At 44.4% G+C, this 26,041-nt stretch overlaps 1 protein-coding gene and 1 long non-coding RNA gene across 2 annotated transcripts; one reads left to right on the forward strand and one right to left on the reverse strand.

Moving 5' to 3' along the window:
- Positions 1-526: 526 nt before the first annotated feature.
- niban1a (niban apoptosis regulator 1a) lies at positions 527-25,687 on the forward strand. Its single transcript, XM_032572087.1, has 15 exons — positions 527-670; positions 11,734-11,864; positions 12,613-12,741; positions 12,821-12,935; positions 15,572-15,619; positions 17,518-17,682; positions 17,966-18,081; positions 20,415-20,519; positions 20,609-20,765; positions 20,840-21,027; positions 22,417-22,563; positions 22,632-22,742; positions 23,641-23,748; positions 23,857-23,968; positions 24,059-25,687. The coding sequence occupies exons 1-15, from the start codon at positions 616-618 to the stop codon at positions 25,345-25,347; spliced, it is 2,976 nt and encodes a 991-aa protein (XP_032427978.1). The 5' UTR covers positions 527-615; the 3' UTR covers positions 25,348-25,687.
- On the reverse strand, positions 10,755-11,203 carry LOC116725826 (uncharacterized). The gene is made up of 2 exons (XR_004340492.1): positions 11,093-11,203; positions 10,755-10,991 (listed from the first exon to the last, which is right to left on the reverse strand). It is a non-coding gene; the product is annotated as an uncharacterized LOC116725826 (long non-coding RNA).
- Positions 25,688-26,041: the final 354 nt, after the last annotated feature.

The following is a 26,041-nucleotide window of genomic DNA, read 5'->3' on the forward strand; positions in this document are numbered from 1 at the left end:
TTTAAAATATTTTCCAATTGAGTGTTTTAATCAATCAATCGATCAATTTCATAATTAAAGTTAAAGTCTCTTAGAGGAATAACTTAAATCACTGTGATGTTATCAGATTAATATGATCAATATTAATATAACAATATTATCATTTATCACAACAATTATTGGGACAATTTATGGTCCATTAAATGATCGATTCAGTAGAAACAGGTGAGAGTTTCAGGTGTTCCTCCATTTAACTCACATAGTAAACTAACCAATCACAAGCTTTCAAACCCATGACGTCATCAGCTGGGAATTCCCAAACGGTTCAAAGCCTCCAGGTTTTAGTGTATGTAAACTTCTGGACTTAAGGAGGATGATGAAGGCTGATTTTATGTAGATTAATAATTTAGATGATAAACCTGCGGTGACCATCAGGAACCTGCAGGGATTGAAAAGGAAAACTGGTTTTCCGCGTCCTTGAAAGAAGAGGAGGAGGAGGAGGAGGAGGAAGACCAGGAGGAGGAGGAGGAGAAAGAGGAGGAGCCGCCCTCCTCTTCCTCTCCGCAGAGCCGCTGATCCAGTTCGCACCTGCGGCCTGAGTCTACCTGTGGATCCGGCAGCAGCGGCAGCGGCAGCATGGGGGTCTCCGCGTCCAGCCTGCTGGATGAAGCCAAGTCCGACTACATCAGAGGTAAGACCCGGGGGCCGCGGACTCTCACCGGGCGCAGGGGAACCTGGACCGGCCTGCACTAAGAACAAAGTTCTGGTCTGCGCGGATCGGTGTAATCAGAGTACTGGATCAGTTCTGGTTCTGCTTTGTGTTTTTCCACGGAGGAACTTCCCGAACCGCGCGGGTCTGCTGCGGTGAAGCAACGGGTCAGTCCGGGTTCCTGCGGGGATGTGCGTGGCTCTTTGCGTGACGGCTGGCTTTATGTGCGGATTACCTGAGCCGCAGGTGGAGGAACAGCAGGTGTTCCGGTTCGGATCAGACTGGGTTCACTGGGAGAATCTCTGCAGGAGTTCGGAGGTTCCGCGGTCCATTCTGGCGGTTCTGCTGCAGAGAAATAATTTGACCCAATTCAGTCTTCTCACGGTTCTGAGACTTTTTCTAACTTATTCAGTGAAAACGGAACATTTCTGTGGAGAAGATGTTCAGGAGAGAAACAGACTTCTTTTCGGGAGGGAGTTCTGGTTCTGGTTCTGGTCTGGTTCTGGTTCTGGTTCCAGTGGCTCATGCCTGGAATAGCTCCAAAGGGAGGCGGCCGTCAGACTGCAGGTCAGAGGAGAAACCCAGATGGAGAGGATCCGGACCGGAAGGGTCAGCTGGGTCAGCAGATGAAAATTGCAACTTGAAACCTTGAAAAAATAAATTTGTTTAATAAAAAGCCAATTTCAAAAGAAAAAGTCCAGTTTTCCTAGAAAATGTTTTGCGCTATGATTTGATGTTTTTTTCGGCAGCATTAAAATAATTTAATTTACAAAACTACAGCTTGGAATCAAATGAGTCACATGATCAACAACCGGATGTTACTACTGACAAAAACCACAAATAAGACACAGGAAGTGGCAGCACGATGATTCTTTCTCTTTTTTCCGGGGTCTATAATTCCACCATGTTGAATCCATCGCTCTGTAAAAGCCTATAGCCGCTCCCAAGTAGGCGGAGCTTGTCTCTCTGTCTCTTCTGATTGGCTGATAGATGATGAGGCTGAATTATGAATGCACCTCATGTTTACATCGTTGCTGCCAGTTTTAGTGACTTATTGCGTGAACCGCGGTATTCACTCCTGATTTTAGTTTCATTTCTTGTTTAATAGAAACACCAGACTTGTGAAGTTGTGATTTTTGACATGAACAGATTTTGGACAAAGATTTGAAGCCATTTGTAATGAAAACTCAGCCAATGTGATTCTGCTGCTGGAAGTCTGAGCTTCTCGATTCCATTAAATGTATTTTTAAGTGAAACTTCAGACAAAGCCACCTGAGGCTGGATAAACCAGCTATGACATAGAAATAGTGTTGTAGATCTATGGTTCCAGACTCAGACCGGGTTCTTCACGAATCCGCTGAACTTCTGGACACCAAACCGAACGGCTCTGAGGAAACGAAGCGTTGAGGTTTCATCGTCATGCAGGCGGCAGATTCATCTCTCATAAAGCCTCATAACATGGATGGCTGTGAATTTTCTGAGGTTTTAATGGAAACAGAAGATTTCATCACCCCTCCTCCACACTTTGGAGATCTGGAGCCTCATGTTGACAAACAGGTTCCAGGTGTAATCACATGTTCTGGTTTCAGGTTGCTTCGCTAAACGGTCAAGTCAAAACATGACCTTGATACAAAACAACCAGGTTTTATCTCAGCTCTGCTGGATTGTTTCTCACTTCCTGCTGGGATCAGCCAGACTTCCTGCTGCCTGCAAACCGGCTGTCAAACAGGAATTAGATCTGGGTTTGGTCATTTCTCTGCTGCTATTTTTGGATTATTACTATTGTTGTTATTGTTGTTATTGTTGTTATTGTTATTGTTGTTATTGTTGTTATTGTTATTGTTGTTATTGTTGTTATTGTTATTGTTGTTATTGTTGCTGTCAGGAAATGAAAGGCGATAAACAAACCAGATCTCATCAGAAGCTGTAAATGTTTGGATCATGACTCTAGTAGTTTCACTACTTCGGGTTCTGGTTCTGGTTCTGGTTGCAAGCCTTTCAGTCTCTGTTTTGCACCGTGGTGTGTGACCCCAGGGGTCAAAGGTCGGCTAGCCACTCCAAGTTGGTGTTTAAAAAACAAAGAAAAAGTTCAAACTGACGTCAGTCTTTAGGGACTCTGCGCCGACACAAACCTCACCGCCGCTGCTGTTGCCATGGTTACGGTGCGAGATTGGGGGAACATGAAGCGATTGATCCGGCGCTGCGGCCCGTCGACCCTGAAGAGCTTCAGAACGTCGGTCCGCCGACTGTTTGGGCCAAAATGGTTCCGACAGGGTGGGACAGGGTGGTTTCCAGGCTGGGTGGGGATGCATGAGGCAGTTCTTTCAGATTAATGGGCTGGATCGACCCAGATCGATTCGGATCAACCCGGATCAACCCGGATCGACCCAGATCGACCCGGTTTTTGCAGAAGTGACTGAAACAGTTTGACTTTTGGTATATAATCCAGAAAATCTTTTCACAGATTCCGGCGGTTCTGCTGACATGTTTGGGCTTTAGGTTGAGAGTTTAATATATACATGATGAAACTGGATCTGGATCAGGGTTCTGTAGAACCTGGAGTTCAATTTATTTCTATAAAACATTTCAGACACTCAACAAATATTTTGATCAATACTCCAGTTATTATTAATCAGCTCTAATCAGCTGCGTTTTAGTCTAGATTTAAAGGAACTCGGTGTTTTGACTGTTTTTCAGTTTTCTGGAAGTTTGTTCCAGATTTGTGTCACATAGAAGCTGAAAGCTGCTTCTCCGTGAAGGTTCCAGACGTTTCCAGAATCTCTGAGGTCTGAAGGTTCTGGTCCAGCTGCAGATCTTTAATACATACATTTAAAAATATGTAAAAGCTCTGATAACTAGGAAACACAATCAACGCATATAAGAAACAAAAATTACTTCATTAAAGCTAATGAAGTAATTTTTCACATATTTTGGGTTTTTGCTCGTTTGATTTTTTTTTTTTTATCCTCAATTCCCAAATATTCAAATGAGTCAAATTTTCCCAGAAAAATGTTTTTACAGTGTAGTTGCCCTCCTCCTCTTTCAGGTTTTCTGTTCTCACTTAAAACAATAATAACGCGAAGGCGTTGATTCAGTTCATACAGGAGATTCATCAGGAAGTTCAGCTTTCTGCTCAGTGATGAAATCACAAACTGATCGTCTGATAACTAATCACAAACTGATCGTCTGATAACTAATCACAAACTGATCGTCTGATAACTAATCACAAACTGATCGTCTGATAACTAATCACAAACTGATCGTCTAATAACTAATCACAAACTGATCGTTGTTTTTCTGATAATCATTTGATGTTTAAGTGGTTTGGTGGCAGATAATTCAGGTTAATTTAGACTTTGCGCTGGTGTTTTTGGTGCTGAGCTGTTCAGTGATTTATAAATCTATTTATATTTTTATACATTTATTCTCATCATGTATGCAGAAACTCTGTCAGCGCCACATGTGATGGTTCTGTTCTGGACTGAGACTTCAGAATCCCTGATTGTCTTTTTTTATTGTTCTAGGTGGAAAAGTTTCCATTTTACTGGATTTATCTGTTTTTTAGGATTCATGTAAATCCAGATATTTGTTCTAAAAGCTTCTTTGTGAAGCGAGGAGCTGCAGTCAGGAGTTTGGTGTAAAATCTGAACTCCAGCAGATTAAAGCGAGCGGAGCCCGGGAGGTCCAGAAACCGTTGGACCCGGCTGCAGCAGCTGGCTCCATCCTGGCGTTCCCGCTCTGCGTTTCCTCCCGTTCCCCCGCCGAGCCGCTCTGCCTCCAGCTGCCATTACGCCACCGCTCAGACATGCAGACGGAGAGGAAACCCAACGCTCCAGGCTCGGCCCCGACTCGAGCGTTCACCTCAGAGTGTGAGCGAAGCGCCGCGGCATCGTAACCTTCCTCTGTCAGCTGCAGGAATGTTTGCAGAAATGCTGACAGGATTTTAAAACTCCACGTCGGACCGGTTCTGCTGCTCCCAGCGACACCTTGCTGGACCGGCGCCAGACCTTTAAACTCCAGAAAAATGTTTTAAAATGCCTCAGAGCTGCTGAATCTGAGAGTTCATGTTTCAAATGTTCTGGTCCAAACAGAAAAATGATCAGTGCTGAACTCCAGCATCCATGTCTGGAGCTGGAACAATCCGGATCCTGATTTTGCTCATTTTTAAACATAAATATAAAAGTTATTGAAGAATTTACAGCTGAAATGGACTGGGAGACAAATGGGGCCTTTTAGTTGATGGGAGAAAGAAAAAAAGGGTTGAAATTATGATTTTTTAAAATTAGTTTTTCCTCTTGTCAGGTTTTCAGTAACTGGATAAATAAACTTTTTCCCTGTTCAGTTTGTTTTCCACCACATTTATTGCATCTCTGACAGAAAACAAACTTTTCTGGATGTTTGCAGCTGTTTCACAGCTTCCTGTTAGCTAACTGCTAACTGCGTTTCCAAAAGCAAATTTATTTTCAAAATGTGAAACGGTGATCATGCGGCCGAAACGCAGCTTTTGGACGGAAAGCCGTGAAATCTGCTTCATCTGCAGAGGAATTACAGGAATGCGTCACACTTCCAGCTTTCAGGAGAAACTTTTGTCTCAGTTTTACAGGAAATCTTTCTTTAATGCGAGGATTCAGAACTGATGAGGAGAGTTTCTCCTGAAACTCAAACACTTGTCCTCTCTCCTGGGTTTCTGGTCTCAGGTTTTTCCGGACCCAGAAACTCTGGACCTGAGTCCAGTGTAATTCCACTGAGATCCAAGCCACGTGAATCCGTGATTTTCCTGCCATTTTGTCTGTTTGGGAAGTTTTTCCTGTGGACCGACGCCGTGGACAAACCAGTTCCCACTGTGGAAACTTTCCCACTTCCCCTCTGTTTACATGTTGGTGTGTGTGGAAACGTGTGACATGCGGCGGCATGTTGGCGCTCCCCTCGGACTACGCCTGCAGCTTAAAATCATTCATTCGGGTTCAGACTTTGTGACAAACGTTGAGTCATAAGAAGGTAAAAAGTTCCATCTGTTCATAGATCAGTTTTAGACGGGCAGAAAAGCAGCGGCTCAGATTTACTGGACCCGGACCGGCTGTGGCTCTGCAGATGTTTCTGGGCCGGAGCCTCTAATGCTGCAGATTCACCCTCCTTTCGCTGCCGTTGAGAGTCTCTGAGTCATCATTATCTTACCTACAGCAGGAAAAACTCTCAGCATCTTCATTTGGAACTGAGACGAGAACCAGAACCAGTCAGACCCTGGTGGATCAGAACATGGCTGTTATGTTGCACCTTAAAGTTGCAGTAACTTTTATAAAGAAAATTATTTTTCCATATTTGTTCAAACTGTCACCATTTTGAGACAGTTTATTATGAGACAGATAGTCTGTGAACAGATGGATCATCTCTGAGCTGCTGCTGTCTGAAGAAATGCACCAAAACAACCAATCAGAGCCAGGAGGAGGGGCTTAGCTTTCAATCATGCTCATGTAGGCGCTGCTGAATGCTAATGGCAGAGAAATAACTCACAGTTTATCTGCCAACACAGGTGGATATGCTAGCTAGCTTTAGCATTACTTACAGGCTATGCTAGCTGTCGCATAGCAGAGAGTGGGGGAGTGAGCAGCACCACATGAGATTGTGATTGACAGCACTTAGACCCGCCTCCTGGCTCTGATTGGTTGTTTCTAGTTACCACTGGGAGAAATCAGAGGAGTTTTTTGTCTCATAAAGTTCTGGTGAGATTCTGAACAAATATGTAAAAATAAATATGTTTTCTAAAGTTAGTGCAGCTTTAAAGGTTCTGGAGAGTTCTGCTCATTCATGAAGCTTCTGCTCTGATTTTAGGAGGAAATGCGGTGATGTCATTTTAAACAGAGAGGAAAAAAAGCTTCATAAATATAGAAACTGGAGATAATTGGTGCCAGAACTGAATAAAGTTGCTGTATTTTCATCCATGTCTGAATGTTGTGCCTTTATTTTGGTAGCAGGATGTGAGGTCAGCAGAGTGCTGCTATGGAAACAGTTTCACATGCAGGTCTCATGTGAAACCGACAGACCTGCTTTCCGACATGCCTCTGGTTTGGGCCGGGCCCGGTCCGACTGGCAGAGCAGCTCCCAGCTTTACATGATGATTCACATCCAGACTGAAACACCACCAGAACCAGAGACATGAGCTGGCCCAGAACCGGGCCAACTGGTTCCACACACCAGGGGGCGTATGTAAATATCTGACCCCTTTGGATCAGAGGAAAATCAAAGTCATTGATCCAAATCCTGCAGATTCAAACCTGTTTCCCCAGGAAAATAAAACGGTTTAAATAAGAAGTGAAGAGGCTGGTCTTTGTATCGCCTGGAGGAAACAATCCTGAGTTACTCTGGGGTCAAAGGTCACATAAAACCTGTCTGGGCACAGCAGCAGAGAATCAGCTCTGCAGTTTTTAGTTTTTAGCTAACTGAGTCAGACTCTGATTGGACACAAGTTTATGCTGGATGAGAATTTTATAGGAAAATTAAGACAATCTGTTGTTTTTATAAACATTTAATTCATTTTTAAAAATTATTCCTGTTAAACTTTCAAGGATTTCATAAGAAACGAGCTGAAGTTTCTAAGGCTGGATTCACACCAGCCCTCTTTTATCAGCCGTAATCCAACTCCAGCCCGTTTGTCCAGAACGTCCAGTTTGGTTAGTGAGGTGTGACCTCTGACCTCTGGTCCTCTAAAACTCAGTCTGGGTTCAGTTGAAGTGGTTCAGTTTGAATGTGAACGCCAAGTGGACCAGAGACCGCTCCAAAAACAGGAAGTGGACTACAGCGCAGGGCATTCTGGGTAAATACAACCAAAGCTAACATGCTAGCCTAGCGCTAGCAGCAGAAATGGTTCCTGGTCTTCAGCCAAAGACTAAACAGAAATCCTCCAACACTAAAATCTGACGCCTCCATCTTGTTTCCATCTGGTGAAACAGGAAGTTGCTCTCAGTGTCTTCAGAGGTTTTTGTGTGGTTTCCTTCAGTGGTTCTTGGTGCAGCGCCCCCACAGGCCAGGAGGGGAACAGGTTGGTTTGACTCAGAACCACAGCAGCTGGAGGTGGAGCAGATGATGGAGTTCTGGTTCCAGTAGAACCGGGTCGACTGGACCATCAGGAGGAAAACATCCTGAAAAGCTTTAAAGACTCTGGATGGAAACTCAGCCTGTTAGTTGATGCTTTATTCACAGCTCTGTCAGCTGCTTCGGTAACTGCCTCTAATTCGGTTCATTCCTGGTTCTCATCTGGACCCAGCTCCGATCATTTCTGACCGGTTTTTTCCAGCTCTAGAGACTAAAACAAGTTTTTATTTTTGTATCTGGACCAAACTGATGTTTTTCCTCCTTCAGTGATTTTGTTTTTCCAGGCGATGGTCGTCTCTGTGGTTCCTTCCTCCATAAAACAGCTCTGATGCTTTGTTTTCTCCACTTTATTTGATTTCTGCTCCGTCTGCAGCTCATTTGGATCTGATTAGTGTGTTACTCAGCAGGCGGAGCAGACCGGCTGGTCATCGCTGATGAATGTGAACAACAGAAAATCAGCCGATTGTTTTCAGTCTTTTTATTTTTCTCTTGTTAGACTAAAACTCTGATCTGCAGAAGTTTCTCAATGTTTGAGTAGAAACCGTCTGAAAAAGCTTCAGACTTTCTCTCAAAGTTCATCTCCAGGTTCTTTTCTCCGTTTTGGTTTAATGATCGAACCTGAAACAGAGAAGAAGAAGAAACAAATTAGAGCTGCAGATGTTTTGCATGAACTACGTCGTCTCTATTCAAATCTCCTGTGAGTGCATGAACAGAGTTCAACTCGACCAGCCTTAAACAGATGAGATCATCACAGCAGAGTGTGTGTGTGTGTGTGTGAGAGAGAGAGAGCCAGCTGACAGATAAAATATGTTTTTCTTCAACAGCAGCTGCAGAACTCATCAGGTCTGAAACCTGCTGCACATTTTCTGTTTGCATGTTGAGCAGAAGTAGGTCAGCAGGCAGCGTCCACCGTCCGACGGTCGCTAACGTCCGACGGTCGCTAACGTCCGACGGTCGCTAACGTCCGACGGTCGCTAACGTCCGACGGTCGCTAACGTCCGACGGTCGCTAACGTCTTTGTATTTTCTACTTTTTATATTATTATTATTATTATTCAAATGAGAGATCCTGAAGTAAATATCAGTTTTTGTTAAAAGCTTGAGTTCGCCCTGTCCGTCCTGCTGCTGCTGTTTGGGGTCAGAGGTCGTTTTCCAGCTGAGCCTCCAGGTGGAGGAGGAAGCAGGATTTCCACGCCGTTCAGGGATTCATCAGGAACTTTTATGATCCGTATTGTTCAGAACCAAAGGAAGAAAACAAGGAGATTCAAAATGCAGCTGCTGCTTGAGGAAAAAGCAGACTGGCCCTTTAAATATCTAATGTTTTATACAGATGATATTAAACAGATTCTTCTGATCGATTATTGCTATTAGACAATAATTGATTATTGCTATTAAACAGTCGATATTTGCATCATTTCAAACCAGCAGGTCTGGATTCATGATGAGGTTTTATTTTCCTGATAAATGATTCATCATCATATTAGTTTCACATTTTGCTGCTTCCTGATTGGCTCTCTGGTTCTCCTCCGATGTGACGCCGGCATCCATTTTAACTGGGACCGGCTGTTTCCCACTGGGAGGCGGGATGACGCCATCAGAAACCCGACATCAGCTCTGGCTCTGCACCAGATGACGACGACGATGAAGTGAAACATCTGCATGTTCATCCATGAAGACGAGGCTTAAAATGCCAGTTTCCTCCAACTGGAGCAGATGATTCCCAGTGTAACCAGTTAGAGCCTCCAGCAGAGCCAAACCGGAGGAAACAGCTTCACTGGTTTAGTTTCAGCAGAATAAAATCTGAGGATTTTCTCTGAAATCTGCTGGCAGCAGATCCAGGCTGACGGACTGGAAAAATAATAACAGTAAAATCAATAATCATAATAGTAATTTATTAGAAAAGGAAAAAATTATTAGTGTGTCACATTTCAGTATGAAGGCAGTTCAAAAACAAGCATTTCATTTTGATGATCACAATGATCAATACATGATCGAATATATTGGTTAATGTTCCAGTTATTGTGGTTCAACAGCAACTCAACTGATGGATTTTTAGCCTTGATTTAAAGGAATAATAATAATAAATCGCTATAATCAATACCTACTGCTGATGATTATTACTGTTTAATGTTGATAAAATTGCTTGTTTTATTATCAATAATAAAAAATGTAGGAGCTATTTCTCCATTTTCAGTTAAATCTTAAAATTTAGATTATTTAGTTTATTTTTATTTTTTGCTTATTTTCTAGTTGATTTATAATTAGAATTTTTTGTTTCATTTGTTATTTAAAATATGTTCTTTGGTTAGTAATAAATAGGTTGGTTTTAGGCAGATCATTATGGACGGGGTGGTCAGATGGGTTTTTACCAGCCATCAGTCACCAGTCAGTCACCAGTCTACCAGTCAGTCTAACAGTCAGTCACCAGTCAGTCACCAGTCTACCAGTCAGTCACAAGTCAGTCACCAGTCAGTCACCAGTCAGTCACCAGTCAGTCTACCAGTCAGTCTACCAGTCAGTCACCAGTCAGTCACCAGTCAGTCTACCAGTCAGTCTACCAGTCAGTCACAAGTCAGTCACCAGTCAGTCTACCAGTCAGTCTACCAGTCAGTCACAAGTCAGTCACCAGTCAGTCTACCAGTCAGTCTACCAGTCAGTCTACCAGTCAGTCACCAGTCAGTCTACCAGTCAGTCTACCAGTCAGTCACCAGTCAGTCACCAGTCAGTCTACCAGTCAGTCTACCAGTCAGTCTACCAGTCAGTCACCAGTCAGTCACCAGGTGCAGGAATCAGAGCAGGACAACCAGCAGAATCCTGTAACTTGTTTTGCCTGAATATAATAAAACAAACAAACAAAGAACTGAATTTTGACTTTTTGATCTTTTTGGACTGTTTAAGCCAGTAAATATAAAAATTAAATTTAAATATAAATGTCTTTTTCAGTCATAATTTGGAAAGACTAGAATATATTTTTAAACAACATTTCCAGAATCGTTAGCCTGCAGGTTTAATGAAACTTCAAATCCAAAATGGCTGCCATCAAAACATCTGTCAGAACCGCGGCGGCTGGTACCAGTGAAGCAGGTTGGAGGAAAGTCTTTGTTCTGGAATGACCCGGTTTGACGTTAACCTCAGGTAGTGATGTTAAAACCCGGTTTGGTTTCTTTGTTCCTCTGTTTCTGCAGACGGCTGATAAAATCTCCGGCTGCTGGAAACTTACAGAGAAACACAGATATTTAACGTCTTCCTGCAGCCATCGGGTCAGAACATGTTTGCTGTAAAAACAAAACCAGGAGGCGGCGCAGCACCTGCTCACCGTTAACGAGTATAAACCAGGAAACCGGGCTTTGACTGGGACGTTCTCTGGTCTTCAGTGTCCGGCGCGGTGGTGGAGGGATGATGCTGTGGGCTGAACCCGTCTGGAAACAGGAAACCATCCGTCCAGCGGCTGGAACTATGACCCAGACTAACGCTGTAATAGAAAAGAGTCAGGGTGTTGCAATGGTCTAGTCAAAGTCCAGACCCTGCTCTGATGATGAAAGGTCCGAAATTGGCAAGAAAAGAAAATCTGTTTCGCAATTAAAGGCATAAAAATACAATATTAAGTATGATATTTTTTGACAGACATTTAGCATCTGGATATTTTCCACAGTTTTCCGGGATCAGAACATTTCCTCCCTCTGATTAATCTATAAATTATATTTATTTATAGATATTTTATATGTTAGCAGATTTTTCATCTTCACTCTGGATTTTCTTGCAACAAAGTTTGCATCTGATAGCCGTTTAATTGTTTCTGTGAATGAATCTGATTGGTCTGGACTCGGTTTGAGTCGGATCTCGGCTCAGAGCGTTTTTGGGTTTTCGTCTTCCTGACTCTTCGTCATCCGTCCATCGGCTCTCTGGAGGCTGACCGCCATGTTTGTTTCTTCTTCTTGTGTTTGTTTTGTGGTTCAGGCCAGGCGCAGGCCGAGCTGAACGACTTCGGTCCGTACTACAGGAAGCAGTTCTCGGTGGCCCGGTTCGCCCAGGTGGAGGACGAACTGGAACAGAACCAACAGCAGATCACTCAGCTGCTCAAGCAGAAGGTAACGATGCCTCGCCCGGCGTCGCCATGGAGACCGTCGGCACTCAGATGGACGCTAATGGATGTTAATGTTCCTCTGAGAAGCAGGTCGATGAATAAATGATGACCTGAGGGTTGGCATCAGCCAGGATAAGGGCTGGCCTTTGACTAGACCACTCTAACATATTGATTCCAGATTGATTGGGTGATTGAAGACGGGCAGATTCACTATTAAAGCAAAACAAGCCCAGACCATCACACCACATGACCTTATGACCTTTCCTAGATTCATATAAAACCTGATTTTAATATCTACATGAAAAAAAAAAAAAAAAAATGAAATCATGAAATCTAGTTTAAATGCTGACATTTAAATTTAGCATAATAATTTACATATTCTATATTGTCCTTAGATATTATAATTATGTTTATGTCCTACTCTTTAATGTACATGTTTTATTTTGTTACTATGTTTCCTGTTTGAAAAAAAAGAGAACATGAGGACAGGAAACAGAATTGCTAAATAAACAGTCTCCCTTCAAAATAAGAGCATGAATATAAATATCTAACTACTTGAATTCTTAACAGTTGAGAACAAAGAGCCTCAGTTTATTCAACTGGATGTTTACAAAACAGCCAACAAAATTATCGCTTATGAATTTATACACAAATATTAACTTAGGAGAAGCTAAGTGCGCTAAGCGTTTTCAGAGTTAGCATCTTCGCCTCTTCATGGCTTCATTCTCCTTTATAACTGTTTCTACCATCAGGAGGCGCCAGAGGAAGCCATCGTCCTCTACGAAGACGCCGTGTGGTACTTTGATGAAAACAGGAAGTGGAGGGAGCGGTACGTTGTGGTGAGAGCGAACTACTGCCTGGAGTGTCATGAAAGCCTGCAGGTGGGTGAAAAACTGCTCTGGTACCAACCTGCTGCGCCGGAAGGTTCTGCTCATAACCCGGTTCTGGTTCTGCTGTCAGTCTTATGTTAAAGGAGTCAACGCATTTTACAAGCTGCTGCCTACAGGGGGCACTGTTCTGACCACAGAGGAGACGTACATGGAGATGGTGGACAAATGCTACCCTGATGACAGCAGTGAGTAGAAAAACTCATCAGATGCTGCTGTTTGTTCAGGTTGCTCTGTTCCCCCATATGGGTCCCATATTTGTGCTATTCCTTTAGCTTGGTGGCAATTAGCCATTAGCTTGGAGTTTTACAGAAAACTGTTTGGTGGAGAAACTTTTCTTCAGACCAGACTCTAAACTGACCAAGCGCAAGGAGAATTACAAGATATGAAATCCTGCTCTTAAAATAAAAATGTAAGCAAAAGTATTTTGAGAACCAAACATATGAAGTCCTGCTTTCAGACTGAACATGTGTGCTCTTGGGTTATGGCAGGAAAATTCCTCCATATAGGTTCAGCTGAAGCGAACTCTGGTTCAGTTTGAATGTGAACGCCAAGCTCACTTACGCCAGCTTCAAAAGCAGGAAGTGGACTACACCACAGGGCATTCTGGGTAAATACAACCAAAGCTAACGTGTTAGCCTAGCGCTAGCAGCAGAAATGGCTCCTGGTCTTCAGCCAAAGACTAAAGAGAAAAATCCTCCAACACTAAAATCTGACGCCTCCATCTTGTTTCCATCTGGTGAAGAAGGAAGTTGTTCTCAGTGTCTTCAGAGGTTTTTGTGTCGTTTCCTTCAGTGGTTCTTGGTGCAGCGCCCCCACAGGCCAGGAGGGGAACAGGTTGGTTTGACTCAGAACCACAGCAGCTGGAGGTGGAGCAGATGGTGGAGTTCTGGTTCCAGTAGAACCGGATCTACTTGGTCTTTACAATAAAAAACTCGTTTTGAGATCAACAGAAACCTCCAGACATGTTTTGATTGTGAAGGTCTGAGAACCTCAGCTGAACTGTTTTGTGCCTCAGGGATGTTTTCTGGGCCTCTCTTCCTTTATGTCCATGATTCCTTTAGGCCAGCTCATCCCCCATCAGGATGATGAGGATTATTTCTACGACACTCGGATCTCAGACAGCCTTGGTTATTATTCCATTTTGAAACAATCTTCTATGATTTGTTGGTAAATTATGAACCTTTTGACCCTTTAATCCTCAAAACGATCAAATATTGAAGCTTTTTGGATTTTGTTCTCGTCTCCATACCTTCGTCTCAGTGAGATCAGCGCTGCTTTGTTATCAGGATCAGGTGAGCTCCAGTTTTCTGCTCCATCATTAGTCAGTTTTACTGGAAGCTGAAACAGTTTAATGTGTTATAACCTGCCTGGTTGACCTTTGACCCCCTGCTGCTTGCCTGATCCAGTCTCTGCGTTAAAGCTGACTCAGTGGCAGTTCGTCTCACTCAGCAGGAATCGATGATGCAACAATCTCTGCTCTGAAAACAAACCGGCTGCTGGATTCCTCCAGGTTTTCTTTTGACTTCACTCAGGTTTTGCAGCTGAGTTTGGATTGAACCTTTAATCAGTCAGATCCTGTTGCTGGTATCTGGAGGTCAACCTGCAGCATCACACCGAACAGAAAAGAAACTTAGTTCTGTGGAAAAACAGAACTTAGTTTTCATTGTTTGCATATTTAACGTAAACATTGGTTATAAATGGATGATGCAGGATGAACTATGAGAAATGGATTTGATGTTTGTGTTCAGCTCATCCTCTGCAGATCATGATTATTACTATTATTATTATTATTACTAATATTATTATTACTAATATTATTATTACTAATATTATTATTATTGCTATTAGTATTACAACTATTATTGTTATTATTATTGCTATTATTATTACAACTATTATTATTACTATTATTTTGTCTTCCACTATTTTTCTGGCTACTTCTACTAGCATTCCCATTTTTCTGTTTTCTACTGCTGATTCTTCTCCTATTACTGTTTTTTGTACTAAACTATTTATTTTTTATTTATTTCTTTACTTCCTCCCCTCCAACTCATTTTTAGCAGCAGTATTTCTTCTTCTACTACCATTTTTTCACTGCTGCTACTTAAAGATCAAATAGTTTTTATTTTCCTGAGATCGACTCGACTATAAACATCAAACACCTGATGGAGGAAAAACTTCCAACAACAAATATGATTCTGAAAGGATTATTAATCATCCTCTGAGTTAGAAACATTAAATAATCTGCTGCTGTTGTTTAACCGATGGTAAATATTATTGTAATCCCAAGAAAAGATATATCATAGACATATCGACCAATCAGCCTGCATGAAGATTTTATCCAAGATTTTGGCCACTAGATTGGAAAATGTAGTCTCTAACATAGTCAATATAGACCAACCCAGCTTTATAAAGGAGCGCCTGTCATCAAATAATACTAGACGACTTATCAATATTATTCAACACCTTAACCAGACACAAATACCAGGCATCATTGCCTCAATGGATGCTGAAAAGGCCTTCGACCGTGTCGAACTGGAGTTTATGTTTAAAGTGCTTAGAAGATTTGGACTTGGAGAAAATGTAATAAATTGGGTAAAACTTCTTTATAAAAAGTCCACAGCATCCGTCTTGACAAGTGGCCTCCTATCTGCTCCCTTTGGACTCGGTAGGGGGACGGCGCAGGGACGCCCTCTTTCTCCTTTTCTATTTGGCTATTGAGCCGCAATTAGACAAAGCAGTTATATTAAAGGTATGTTAATAGAAAAAAAAGTGTATAAAATATTATTATACGCTGATGATATACTTTTAACTTTGACAGACCCTGTGAAATCTATCCCGGCTCTAATTGACTGTGTCAACAAATTTGGTAAGATATCTGGGTTTAAGGTAAATTACGGAAAATCAGAAATAATGTCTTTAAATGCCTCTGACCAGGGAGAACCAGCTTTCATCAAGCCATTTCGATGGGTTACTACAGGATTAAAATATCTAGGAATACACATCACACCTAGTACTAGCCAGCTGTACTCTGAAAACATCAATCCTATGATTATTCATATTAAGGAGAAGTTGCTGAGATGGAAGAAGCTCCCATATCCTTTCTGGGGAGAGTTAACCTCATTAAGATGATAATTCTCCCTAAGTTCATTTATCAGGTGTCTATGCTGTTTTTGTTTATTGACTCTAAAGATTTAGCTGGAATCAATAAAGCAATATCAGAATTTATTTGGGCAGACAGGAAACCTAAAATTAAAATTGAGGTTTTACAACTTCCCAGAACTTTGGGTGGATGGTTGAGGTTGAGAACTATGTACTGTCTTTACATGCAAGGATTATTTCACTGTGGGCCCAAAAACACGCTGATCCCTGGCTTGAGATCGAGGAAAGTGTTTGTAAACCTTGTCGCTCTATAAATATGTTAAATAAAACCGAGAACTCCCACTCATTGTCAAAGATAACTTTCCAATTACTAATACTATTAAGGTGTGGGGCATTCTGAGGAAAATGTTTGGTCAGAATAAAAATTTTCATCTCTGACAACATTGGTAAACAACCCAGATCTGACAGTAGAGGGCGCTGGACCTGATCTCAGGTCTTGGCAAGATGCTGGTATTACCAGGATACATGATCTATGGAATAATGGAAAATTCAAGACATTTGAGGATTTAAGAACACAATATGACATCATCTCCAGGGACTTTTATAAATATCTTCAGCTAAGGCATTACGTTAAGGCAAAAACATAATGTTCCCAGGGGATTATTATTTACTTGAAAAAACGATTCTTGATTGTCATAAACACGGGAGATTTGTGTCAAGATTCTATGCTAAATTACAAGCCCTAAGGAAACATAATATGGAGAATTTGAGATCAACCTGGAACATAACTCTGAAAAGTCCAATTGATCCAGAAGCATGGGAAGACATTTTGACTCTGCCTTCCAGAATCTCAGTATGTAACCAACATAAAGAAATGCAATATAATATTTTACATAATGTATATATATCTCCATATATATATAGCAAGTACACACCATGAAGTTATCCTAATTGTCCCAAATGTAAAGTAACCACAGGGACCAGAATTCACTGTTTCTGGGAGTCTAAAACTGGAGTCATTCTGGTGAGCAGCATGCTGAGAAACCAGCTCCGCTATAGGAAACAAACATTCTCCCCAGTCCGGTCCTGTGTCTCCTTGGGTTCATTCCCAGTCATCTGGATTCTCACAAACAGGCTGTGCAGTTCCTGTTGATGTTGGCCAGAAAATCGATAACGTTTAAATGGGTTGGTTGTGATGCCCCTTCGATCCAGCCATGGAAAAACTTACTTTCTGAAGTTATTGTATTAGAAAGATTGAGATACTGTCTGAATGGGAAATTCTCTGCTTTTAAAAAAGATGGGAATGTATTCTTGAATACTTCAAAATTAAAAAACCAGTAATGTGAATCCGAATGATGTTTAAGTTTAAGAATAAATTGTATTTTTTGCCTCCGGTTTTGTTTTCTGTATCAGTGCTGTTTAAGTTTTGTCCTGTTATTGTTCTTTCCTTTTCTCTTTTTGTATAAATGTTCAAAAATACCTAATAAACATAATATATATATATATATATATATATATATATATATATATATATAAAACATTAAATAATCCGCTGCTGTTGTTTAACCGGCAGAAACAGGAAGTGATTAATCAGTTCTGGTTGAAGCTGGACCAATCAGAAGAGTCTCTGCTCGGTCCAACCTGGAGTTTTTCCTTCTGTTTCAGACGTGAAGGAGGAATTCGCTCCTCCTCTGTCGGGGATGCCGGGGCAGTTCCCGGTCTACCTGCGCCTGCCCTACAGGAGGGATTCCTACTTCTGCTTCAAGCAGGAGGCCAAGCAGGCCGCCTTCATCTCCTTCCTGTCGGACTGCATCAAGCACCAGAACCAAGGTGGGAAACGGCGCTTCGGTCCCGCTGCTCCTCCCTGAGGAGGAAGAGTTTAAACTTCCTGATGATCAGATGAGAATCAGACGTTTAGCTGCTGCAGAAAAACGAGAGGAGTTTTATCTCCCTGTTTGCTGCGCAGCATCACAGCTGAAGGTTGACTAGCTTCCTTCGGTTGCCATGGTGACAGGCTCGCCCGAGCACCTCGGGAACCTGCAGATGATGCAGATCGCGGAGGCCGATGAATGAGCCGACAGACCGATCCTGAACTCTGCTGCGTTTCCGCCAGACTTCCAGAAGAAGAAGACGTGTGAAGTCCAGGCGTTCCTGAAGGCCATCCAGCTGCTCCGCCAGGACCGGGGCCAGTACGAGGCCTGGGGCATGCTGATCGGCAGCGACGTGCGGGTAGGTCTGCTGCGTCACGGCGCTCTGCTGCGTCACGGCGGCGAGGCGCTCAGATCTCCTTCGTCTGGGTTTAGAAGAAAAATGCTCTGTACTGAGATCATCTTGATGGCGGCTCTGAACTTCTTAGTGTCGCTTTTTAAATTATAATTCTGAGCAAACAAAAAGTTCCTCAAGATTTTGTTCTTGAGATGCTTTCATTCAACATCTATAAGCTTCCACTGACTGCACTGCAAAAACAATAAATCTTACCAAGTAGTTCTGGTCCAGTTCCAGTTCCACTGACAGATAAAGGAAGAATTTCATATTATAAGTGAAATAATCTGCCAATTGAAATGGAACCTTTTCATCAATATTAAGGAATTATTGACTTAAAACAAGCCTCTAATTCTTGCTAAAAAGTCACTTTAATAAGTTAGTTTAGTCTTATTTTCAGTGTATTAAGATATTTGCTCTAGAATTGAGACCAGACAGTTTATGAAGATGAACTTTGTTCACACTAATGATTCACCACTTCAGCTCCAGATGATCCATCAGTGGGTCGGACTTCCTGCAGCTTTTCACAATAAAACACAGGTCTTTGTTTTTGGTCCCAAAATGGAAACGATGGAGGTCAGGACTAAATGAGGAGTGAAACCCGGATCAGGGAGGTTGAATCTGCTGACTCCCACCGTAAAAATCTGTTAAAATGTTTCACGTCTCAACAGGAAACAGAAAAACTGCTGCGTCTTTCCATTTTCAGCAGAAAGTGTCACATTCCTGCCAAAAACCCCGAGGAGCTCAGGAAGCAACCAGAGCAGCAGAGTTAAGAATCCAGAGAGAAATGCCTCTGACCACAGGCGATTCCAGTTATTCTCTGGTCCTTGAACGCAGCACGATGCGTCTGACTGCATCGTTCTTCTGAGTTAAAGTTGAATTTCATGAGATGAATTTGGCCTTGAACGCTGCAGACGGTGTGTGTGTGTGTGTGTGTGTGTGGGATTTACGGCTCAGCGTGCTGCGTTCAGGGACAGAGTTAAACGTTTTCTGCCTTAATAAACAGCTGCTTTTCCTGATGTTCATCTTCACCCAGCAGATGTTTCGTAAAGTCATCAAATTGGTTTCATTTTCCAGATCGCCTGTTTTTCAGGACCGGTTCTGGTCCTGTTCTGCATCTGCAGGAAGTTTTCAGGTTTGCGTTTGAATCCCGGAGCAGAGCGGTTCTGTTCCAGCTGCGTTTTCCTCTGGATCCGGCAGGAACCGCCCAGCCGCCGCTCCATTGTGCTGCTGTTGTTTCAGGAAGCTGAGCTCACCGCAGCTTCAGCGTTAACGCACGCTTCCTGTTGCTAATGAACCCAGCAGCTCAGCGTTCCTGCATCAGGCTCTGCTTTACTCAGAGCTGAGTAATGACTGGGATGACTGGGATGACTGGGAGTCACTCCACACCTGCAGAGTCATGCATCACATCTGAACACTGAACCATTGTTAAGAAAGTACGTTACATTTTTCGCTGCGTGCTCCACTTATTTTTCCAGAATGAAACAAACTGCTTCACACAGTCGCAGCTTTTAAAAGGCAACAATCAGCTGACCGTCATCCGGCTTCGGGTCGTCAGGGTCAGCCGTGTCTCTGCTTCATCATGGCGGACCGGAGCCTCAGAACCCTTTACCTTCATCAGAACGTCTCACACACTTTTGCGTCTGAGTACATTCTATCTCTGCAGCTCTATAATCTGATAATACTGGAATACTGTTACAGTTATTATCAAAAATGACCAGCAATAATTTATTTGTTCAGCCCGTCATAAAATGCTTTGTTTTCAAAGACATATTTTAAATGTCACAAACAGAATATTTAGTTAGTTTGCTAACTAAATATTTAGTTGGCTCGTTAAATATTTAACTTCCCAGCTACATATTTAAGTAGCTAACTAAATATTTAGTTGCATCAAAATTAGTGTGACTAGTTAGTTGAACTAAACTAATATTTAGCTTTCTGTGTTATCAAGCTGAACATTTAGTTTGGAGTTAAATATTTAGCGAGAAATGGACATTTACAAAGGAAAGAGTAATACGGTGAGATTATGACCCAGTTTTTCTCTAAACTATTGCCTTTAATTTTTGAGAAACCTTATAAACGGTTCCAAAGGACGTTAGCTACTAGTGTAGCTCTGCCACTCTCCCTCTCAGCCTTTAGAAGAGAAGCTTCCAGCTGCTGTCGGTCAGTAGAAGGACCTGATTGCTTCAGCTTCATCTTAAAATCGTCTAAGATGGATGAAAAGTTCTGACTCGACCCGGATGGAATCGTTTGGGTTTGATGCTCCAGATGTTGACAGCTGGACTGCGTTCTGCTTTCAGGTGATGGCCAACCTGGTGATGGAGAAGCTGCTGCCGTCGCTGGGGAAGGACCTGCTGCCTCGCCTCAAAGCCAGGAAGACTGACAGGAAGAAGGCTTGGTTCATCGTGAGTCCGATCAGAACCTTTTAGAATTTCCTTCTAAAACTTGTAATCTGGGCCTGCGGTTGAAACGCTCCGACTCCTCCGCCTCCCAGACGATGGAGGCGGCCTACATCCTGGTCCAGGAGCATCTGCTGGAGGGCCTGACGGCTCTGAAGGAGGAGTGCAAGGTGTCCGTCCGGCAGCAGGAGGTTCTGATGGACATGGACCAGATCCTCAACGCCAGGCGGCAGCTGGAGGAGAAGATCCGAGGTAACCGAGCCGCCTGCAGCACCAGGCTCAGAGCTTCTGCCGGTTCTGTTCTGATGCCCGACTCTTTTCTCCAGCCAAGGTCTCTGCGCCGGCGGAGCAGCTGTGCTCCGAGTCCGTCCAGCCCTACCTGGGCTCGGTTCTGGAGGAGCTGATGGAGCCGATCAGCTCCGGCTTCATGGACGGCCGGCAGCTGATGGAGACCAAGATGGACGAGGTGTGCCAGGCCGTCCTGCAGGGAGCAGACAACGACAACCTGAAACAGGTCGGTTCCTCCTGCAGGTCTGGAACTACCGGACCCCATCCGGTACCTTCACACTGTAGAACTTCACCTGTACAAGACTTGGATCTTCCAGGTTTTCTCTCCAGAGAGCTGAGCCCTGATGGGCCCAGGGTGGAGGGTCCCAAGTCCAAACCTGGTTTCAGGACGTTCATTTTCACTCAGACCCTTCATGGTCCATGAGACACGCCGAGCCGATCTCCTGCTGCCGCTGAACCTTCAGAAAACGGCCCACTGAGCCTTAAACTTCAAAATAATGCGCTCCTCTGAAGCTTTCCAAAAAACAGACAGTTGGTAGCCTAATATCGCTTTTATTTAGTCGTAAGGTCCGCGTCGTTTCATCGTAAATCTTTTGATGAGGGAGGAAGACGGCAGAGGACAGCAGCCGTCAATCATAAGGACTGGCAGCTCTCTGTGTTCAAGTTAACTTCATTAAATCCATAAGCACGACTAGTAAGATGTGATTATGGAGAAGGTATAATCATTAGTAACCATGGAGACAATGCTCCACCATCATGTAGCCTACCATGTATGAAAAACACTGGTTAGCATCGAGACATTTAAGTCTGCTTCAGTGTAAGTGGAAACGCCGTTTATGACAGAAACGACCTGATGGTGATTAACCGATGAATCAACAAACGCATCAGCAGAGAGGCGGTTCTGAGCTAGCTACAACCGCTGTCTCTGGGCTAGCTACAGACATATTAGCTCAACTTGAACAAGTAGCAGCTAAACCGGCAAAAACAACTTGGGAAAACAATGGAAGTCGCTCCATTCAACATTCCTGTTCCTCACTGCTGTCCGTCCTCATGACTGAGGAACGTCGGTGCAAAGGGCCGATGCATCACGGTATTTCTGATCTAGAGAGGAACGACCAATACGACTTTGGAGGTCGAGGAAATGATTGACGAGCTACAATGTCTAGTTTTACCGAGATATTATCAAAGAAATAAAGACGGGAAGGTGTTGGAAACGTTTGCCTGCTGCATCGGAGCAGAACCGAGTCGGAGGATCAATATTTACTGACGTACTTCCTTAAGGCCTTGAACAACTGTTCCTCAGAACTATCCATGCTGCACCCTGGCTGAATAACTTCTTGCTACAGGACGATCTGATCGACCAGAACTCTGAAGTCGAGTATCGCTGTTTCTGCTTAAACACCCTGAAAATTCAGACCAATCACACGACAGCTTAACTTTCAGAGGGGGCCAAACTTTCCCCAGGCGGTTGGACTAGAAGAGACAGACGACGTGAGGCTGAGAACAAAACGTCCCAATCGTCGTCACACAACAATGAGAATCGATTTCAGCACATCGGCTGAACCATGCAGAGACCTCCGGTCTAAATCCGTTCTTCTGTTGTTCCGCCTCCCAGGCTTTGGGTGAGATGGCGAGACCGAACCTGCTGGACTGCTGCCTGAAGATCAGCTCCCTGCAGGACAAACTGAAGCACCTGCAGGAGCGCTTTGGGTTCAGCACCATGACGGCGGTGACCCACGGCGCTCAGATCGACCTGCAGCAGGTGCGAGGCTGAGCTGCCGTGTTTTAAGGTGAGTTCTGCTGGAGGTCTGATCGTCTCGCTGCTTCCAGCTGATGGAGAACGCGGCGTACACCCTGGAGCTGATGCTGCAGAAAGCCATGGAGGACAACCCGGAGACGGCCGGCGCCGTCATGGACAAGGCCAAGCACAGGATCCTGAAGGTCAGTTCAGGACACCGTCACATGTTTTCAGGCAGGATCTGGTCTGGGCTTTGACTAGATCACTGCGACACATTTATTCATTTTCTGTTGATGACCCAGTTGGGTCAGAACTTCAGCTGTTGGACAGATGGACTCACATTTAACTCTAGAAGACATCGGCCCACTCAGTGTCTTCAGGGTCCCAAAGGAGCCCACATCATCCACCCTCCACCACCGTGCTTTAAGGCTGACCTGCTGGGTCTGGTTCTGACCTGGTGGGTCTGGTTCTGTCCATCATGGTCCAACATCTCTTCCTTGTCTCGTCTGTCCAGAGGACATTGTCCCAGAGGTCTTGTCCTTTTTGTCCTTCATCCAGATTCAGCTTTTCTAACCTCAGTGCAGCTGCCATCTTGTTTCCAGAGAGAAGAGGTTTTCTCCCTAAACTCTTCCAAGCAGCCATACTGGTTCAGCGTCACAACCTTTAACCTTTAACCTTCTACCTGAGGCCTGTAGAGTTTTGTCAAGTTTTTAGTCTTGGGTTTCTGATCGTTTCTCTGAATCTGCCAGGATGCAGATCGGCGGCTGCCTGGGATGTTCTTCTCTTGGGGATCAGTTTGATGGACTTTAGATGGTTTGAAGATGACCTTTGAACTTTTCCCAGGTTGCTGGGCAGCAACAGTACTTCTCTGAACTCATTGCTGCCATCTTTTCCACCCTGGCATTGTGTTAACAGAGCTGTGTGGCCTGATGATGATTTTGTTAAATTTGCGACTTTTCCTTTAACATTCATTGGAAGCAGCGATGATGTGCTGTTGTTAGCTTTGGTTTGGCTAATATGCCCAGACTGTTCACCCACGACTTGCACTCTTACACATCTAAAGTTAACACTCCTTTGACCTCTGACCTCTTCTTCCTGAAGCAATTCGACTACGACAGCAGCACAGTGAGGAAGAGGATCTTCCAGGAAGCCCTGGTCTCCATCATGCTGCCCTTCATCAAGAAGAACCTGGTCGACTCCTGCAAACCTGTAAGTCTCCTCCAGACGCACCTGCAGCTCTGAGCCGCAGATGTCCGGTTCTGTCCTCATGCCGGTCCGGTTCTGTCCTCATGCCGGTCCGGTTCTGTCTGCCCACAGGAGCTCCAGGGTCTGGAACAGACCATCTACACTGACTACGCCAACTTCATCCACGTGGAGAACGTCTATGAGAACATCCTCCTGCAAATCCTGGACAAGGAGGTCTCTAAGGGTAGGAAGCAGCACCGCACCCTTCCTTCTCTTCCTCCTCCCTCCTCCTCTTCCTCCTGCTAACCTCTCCTGTTCTCTGCCGGTCCTGCAGTGGTGAAGGAAGCCGCCAGCCTGCATAAACACAACCTGTTCCAAGAGAGCAGCCGCGCCAGCCTGTCCTCCGTCTCCACGCCCAGCAGCCCTGCCCCGGCTTTGGCCTCCTCCGTCAGATTCCCGTCCCAGACTCCTCCGTCTCCCCTGGCCACCAACGGGCTGCCCCCCAGTCCCACAAAGGGGGCGGAGCCAAAGAGGGAGAAAGTAGGAGAAGAAGTCCTGCAGGCAGCAGATTGGCCGGACGCAAAGCTGCCAGCAGGCGAAGGAACCCAAAACAACCGAACGTTGAAGATAGAAGGGATCAGCTCAGCAGACCCAAAACCTCCGTCAGCCGAGACTCTGGACCCATCAGAACCACAGATCCAGGAAAATCTCTCCGTCCAAGCAGAAGAACCCAGAACCCAGAGAACAGACCAACAAGAGGCAGAAACCACTTCATCAGAACCTCCAGCTGTTTCTCCAGAACCTCCTGCTGACCCTCCAGAAGTTCCAACTGCTGCAGAACCTCCAGCTCCAGAACCTTCTTCTCCAGAACCTCTGGCAACTGTAGAGCCTCCAGCTCCAGAACCTTCTTCTCCAGAACCTCTGGCAACTGTAGAGCCTCCAGCTCCAGAACCTTCTTCTCCAGAACCTCTGGCAACTGTAGAGCCTCCAGCTCCAGAACCTTCTTCTCCAGAACCTCTGGCAACTGTAGAGCCTCCAGCTCCAGAACCTTCCGTTGTTTCAGAAGCTCCAACTCTGGACCAAACCGATGAACCCGTGAATCTTCCAGCAGAAGAACCCGGATCCCAGGCTGCAGCCGCCAGCCAGCAGCCATCAGCCATGCTAGCGGCTCCCCCTGGTGGTGAAGAAGCAGAAGACGTCGGCCTGAAGCTGCAGCTGAAGACGGAGGACGCAGAAGGAGGAACCGCCTCGGATCCCAACTCCCTGGCTGTCTCAGTGGGAAGTGACTCTCCACGGTCCGACCCGGAGTCCACAGGAGGAATCTCAGGAACCTCGGAGCTCCTGGAGGTCCAGTCAGCGCTGAGCCCAGAGGAGACATCCGAGGACCAAACCTCAGCGGGAGAACCGTCCATCGAGGCTCAGACCGGAGAAGTGGAGGCCGGAGCCGGAGCCACGGCGGAGAGTCCAGCAGAACCGGACGGTGCTGCGTTCTCCCCGCCGGCCGGGAACGGTCCCGGCGAGCCCGACGTCCAGCCGCCGGACTGCGTGAAGGAGATCCGCAACCTGGTGGTGGAGGTGATCGAGGTGGAGGAGCCGATGGATCGCTTTCCCAAAGAGGACTGAACTGATGGTGGGGGGATCCAGAACCAGAACCAGAACCGTCTTAAACTCCTGCATGAAGATATAATAACTTATTTGAACAAATCATTTATCAGGTTTTAGCTGGAAGCTACTTTAGGAACTTTTGGATTTTTTATGCTGGAAGCTTTTCCAAACTGTTTGGCTTCATCAAACAGAATTCTGCAGAACTTCACCGGGTTCCTGCCGGTGAAGTTCTGCAGGAACCCGGTGATTCTTTTCTATCCGACCGGGTCCGGAACTCCAGGATACGACGGCATTGATAGAAAAAAAGAAGAAGGGAAAAAAAGCTAATTTCCATGAAAAAAATCTCAGAAACGTTCAAGAAAAAAAAGAAAAGATTTCTGATTCAAAAATCTAAAATTTCAGAGTTCTGAAACTCAGTTTTTTCTCTCAAAAATTGCTGATTTTTTTTCCATCAAATTTTGACTTTTCAAACCCAGAAAAAACAAGAATATTTCTGCTGGAAATTTAGAGATTTTTCTCGTATTTGTGAGATTAATTTTAAAATTCCTTTTTCTTTGTAGCAAATTTTCAAATTCAATAATTTTTTCTGGAAAATTAATCTCCAAATATGAGTTTTGTCAGGAATGTACTCCTTTACTGCCGTCGGACCAGCAGCTGACCGGAGCCAAGAAATGTTCATCACTCACCTGCTTCCCGACGTTCCAGGACCAGA

This window comes from Xiphophorus hellerii, chromosome 9 (genome assembly GCF_003331165.1).
Source record: "Xiphophorus hellerii strain 12219 chromosome 9, Xiphophorus_hellerii-4.1, whole genome shotgun sequence".
Lineage (NCBI taxonomy): Eukaryota > Metazoa > Chordata > Actinopteri > Cyprinodontiformes > Poeciliidae > Xiphophorus > Xiphophorus hellerii.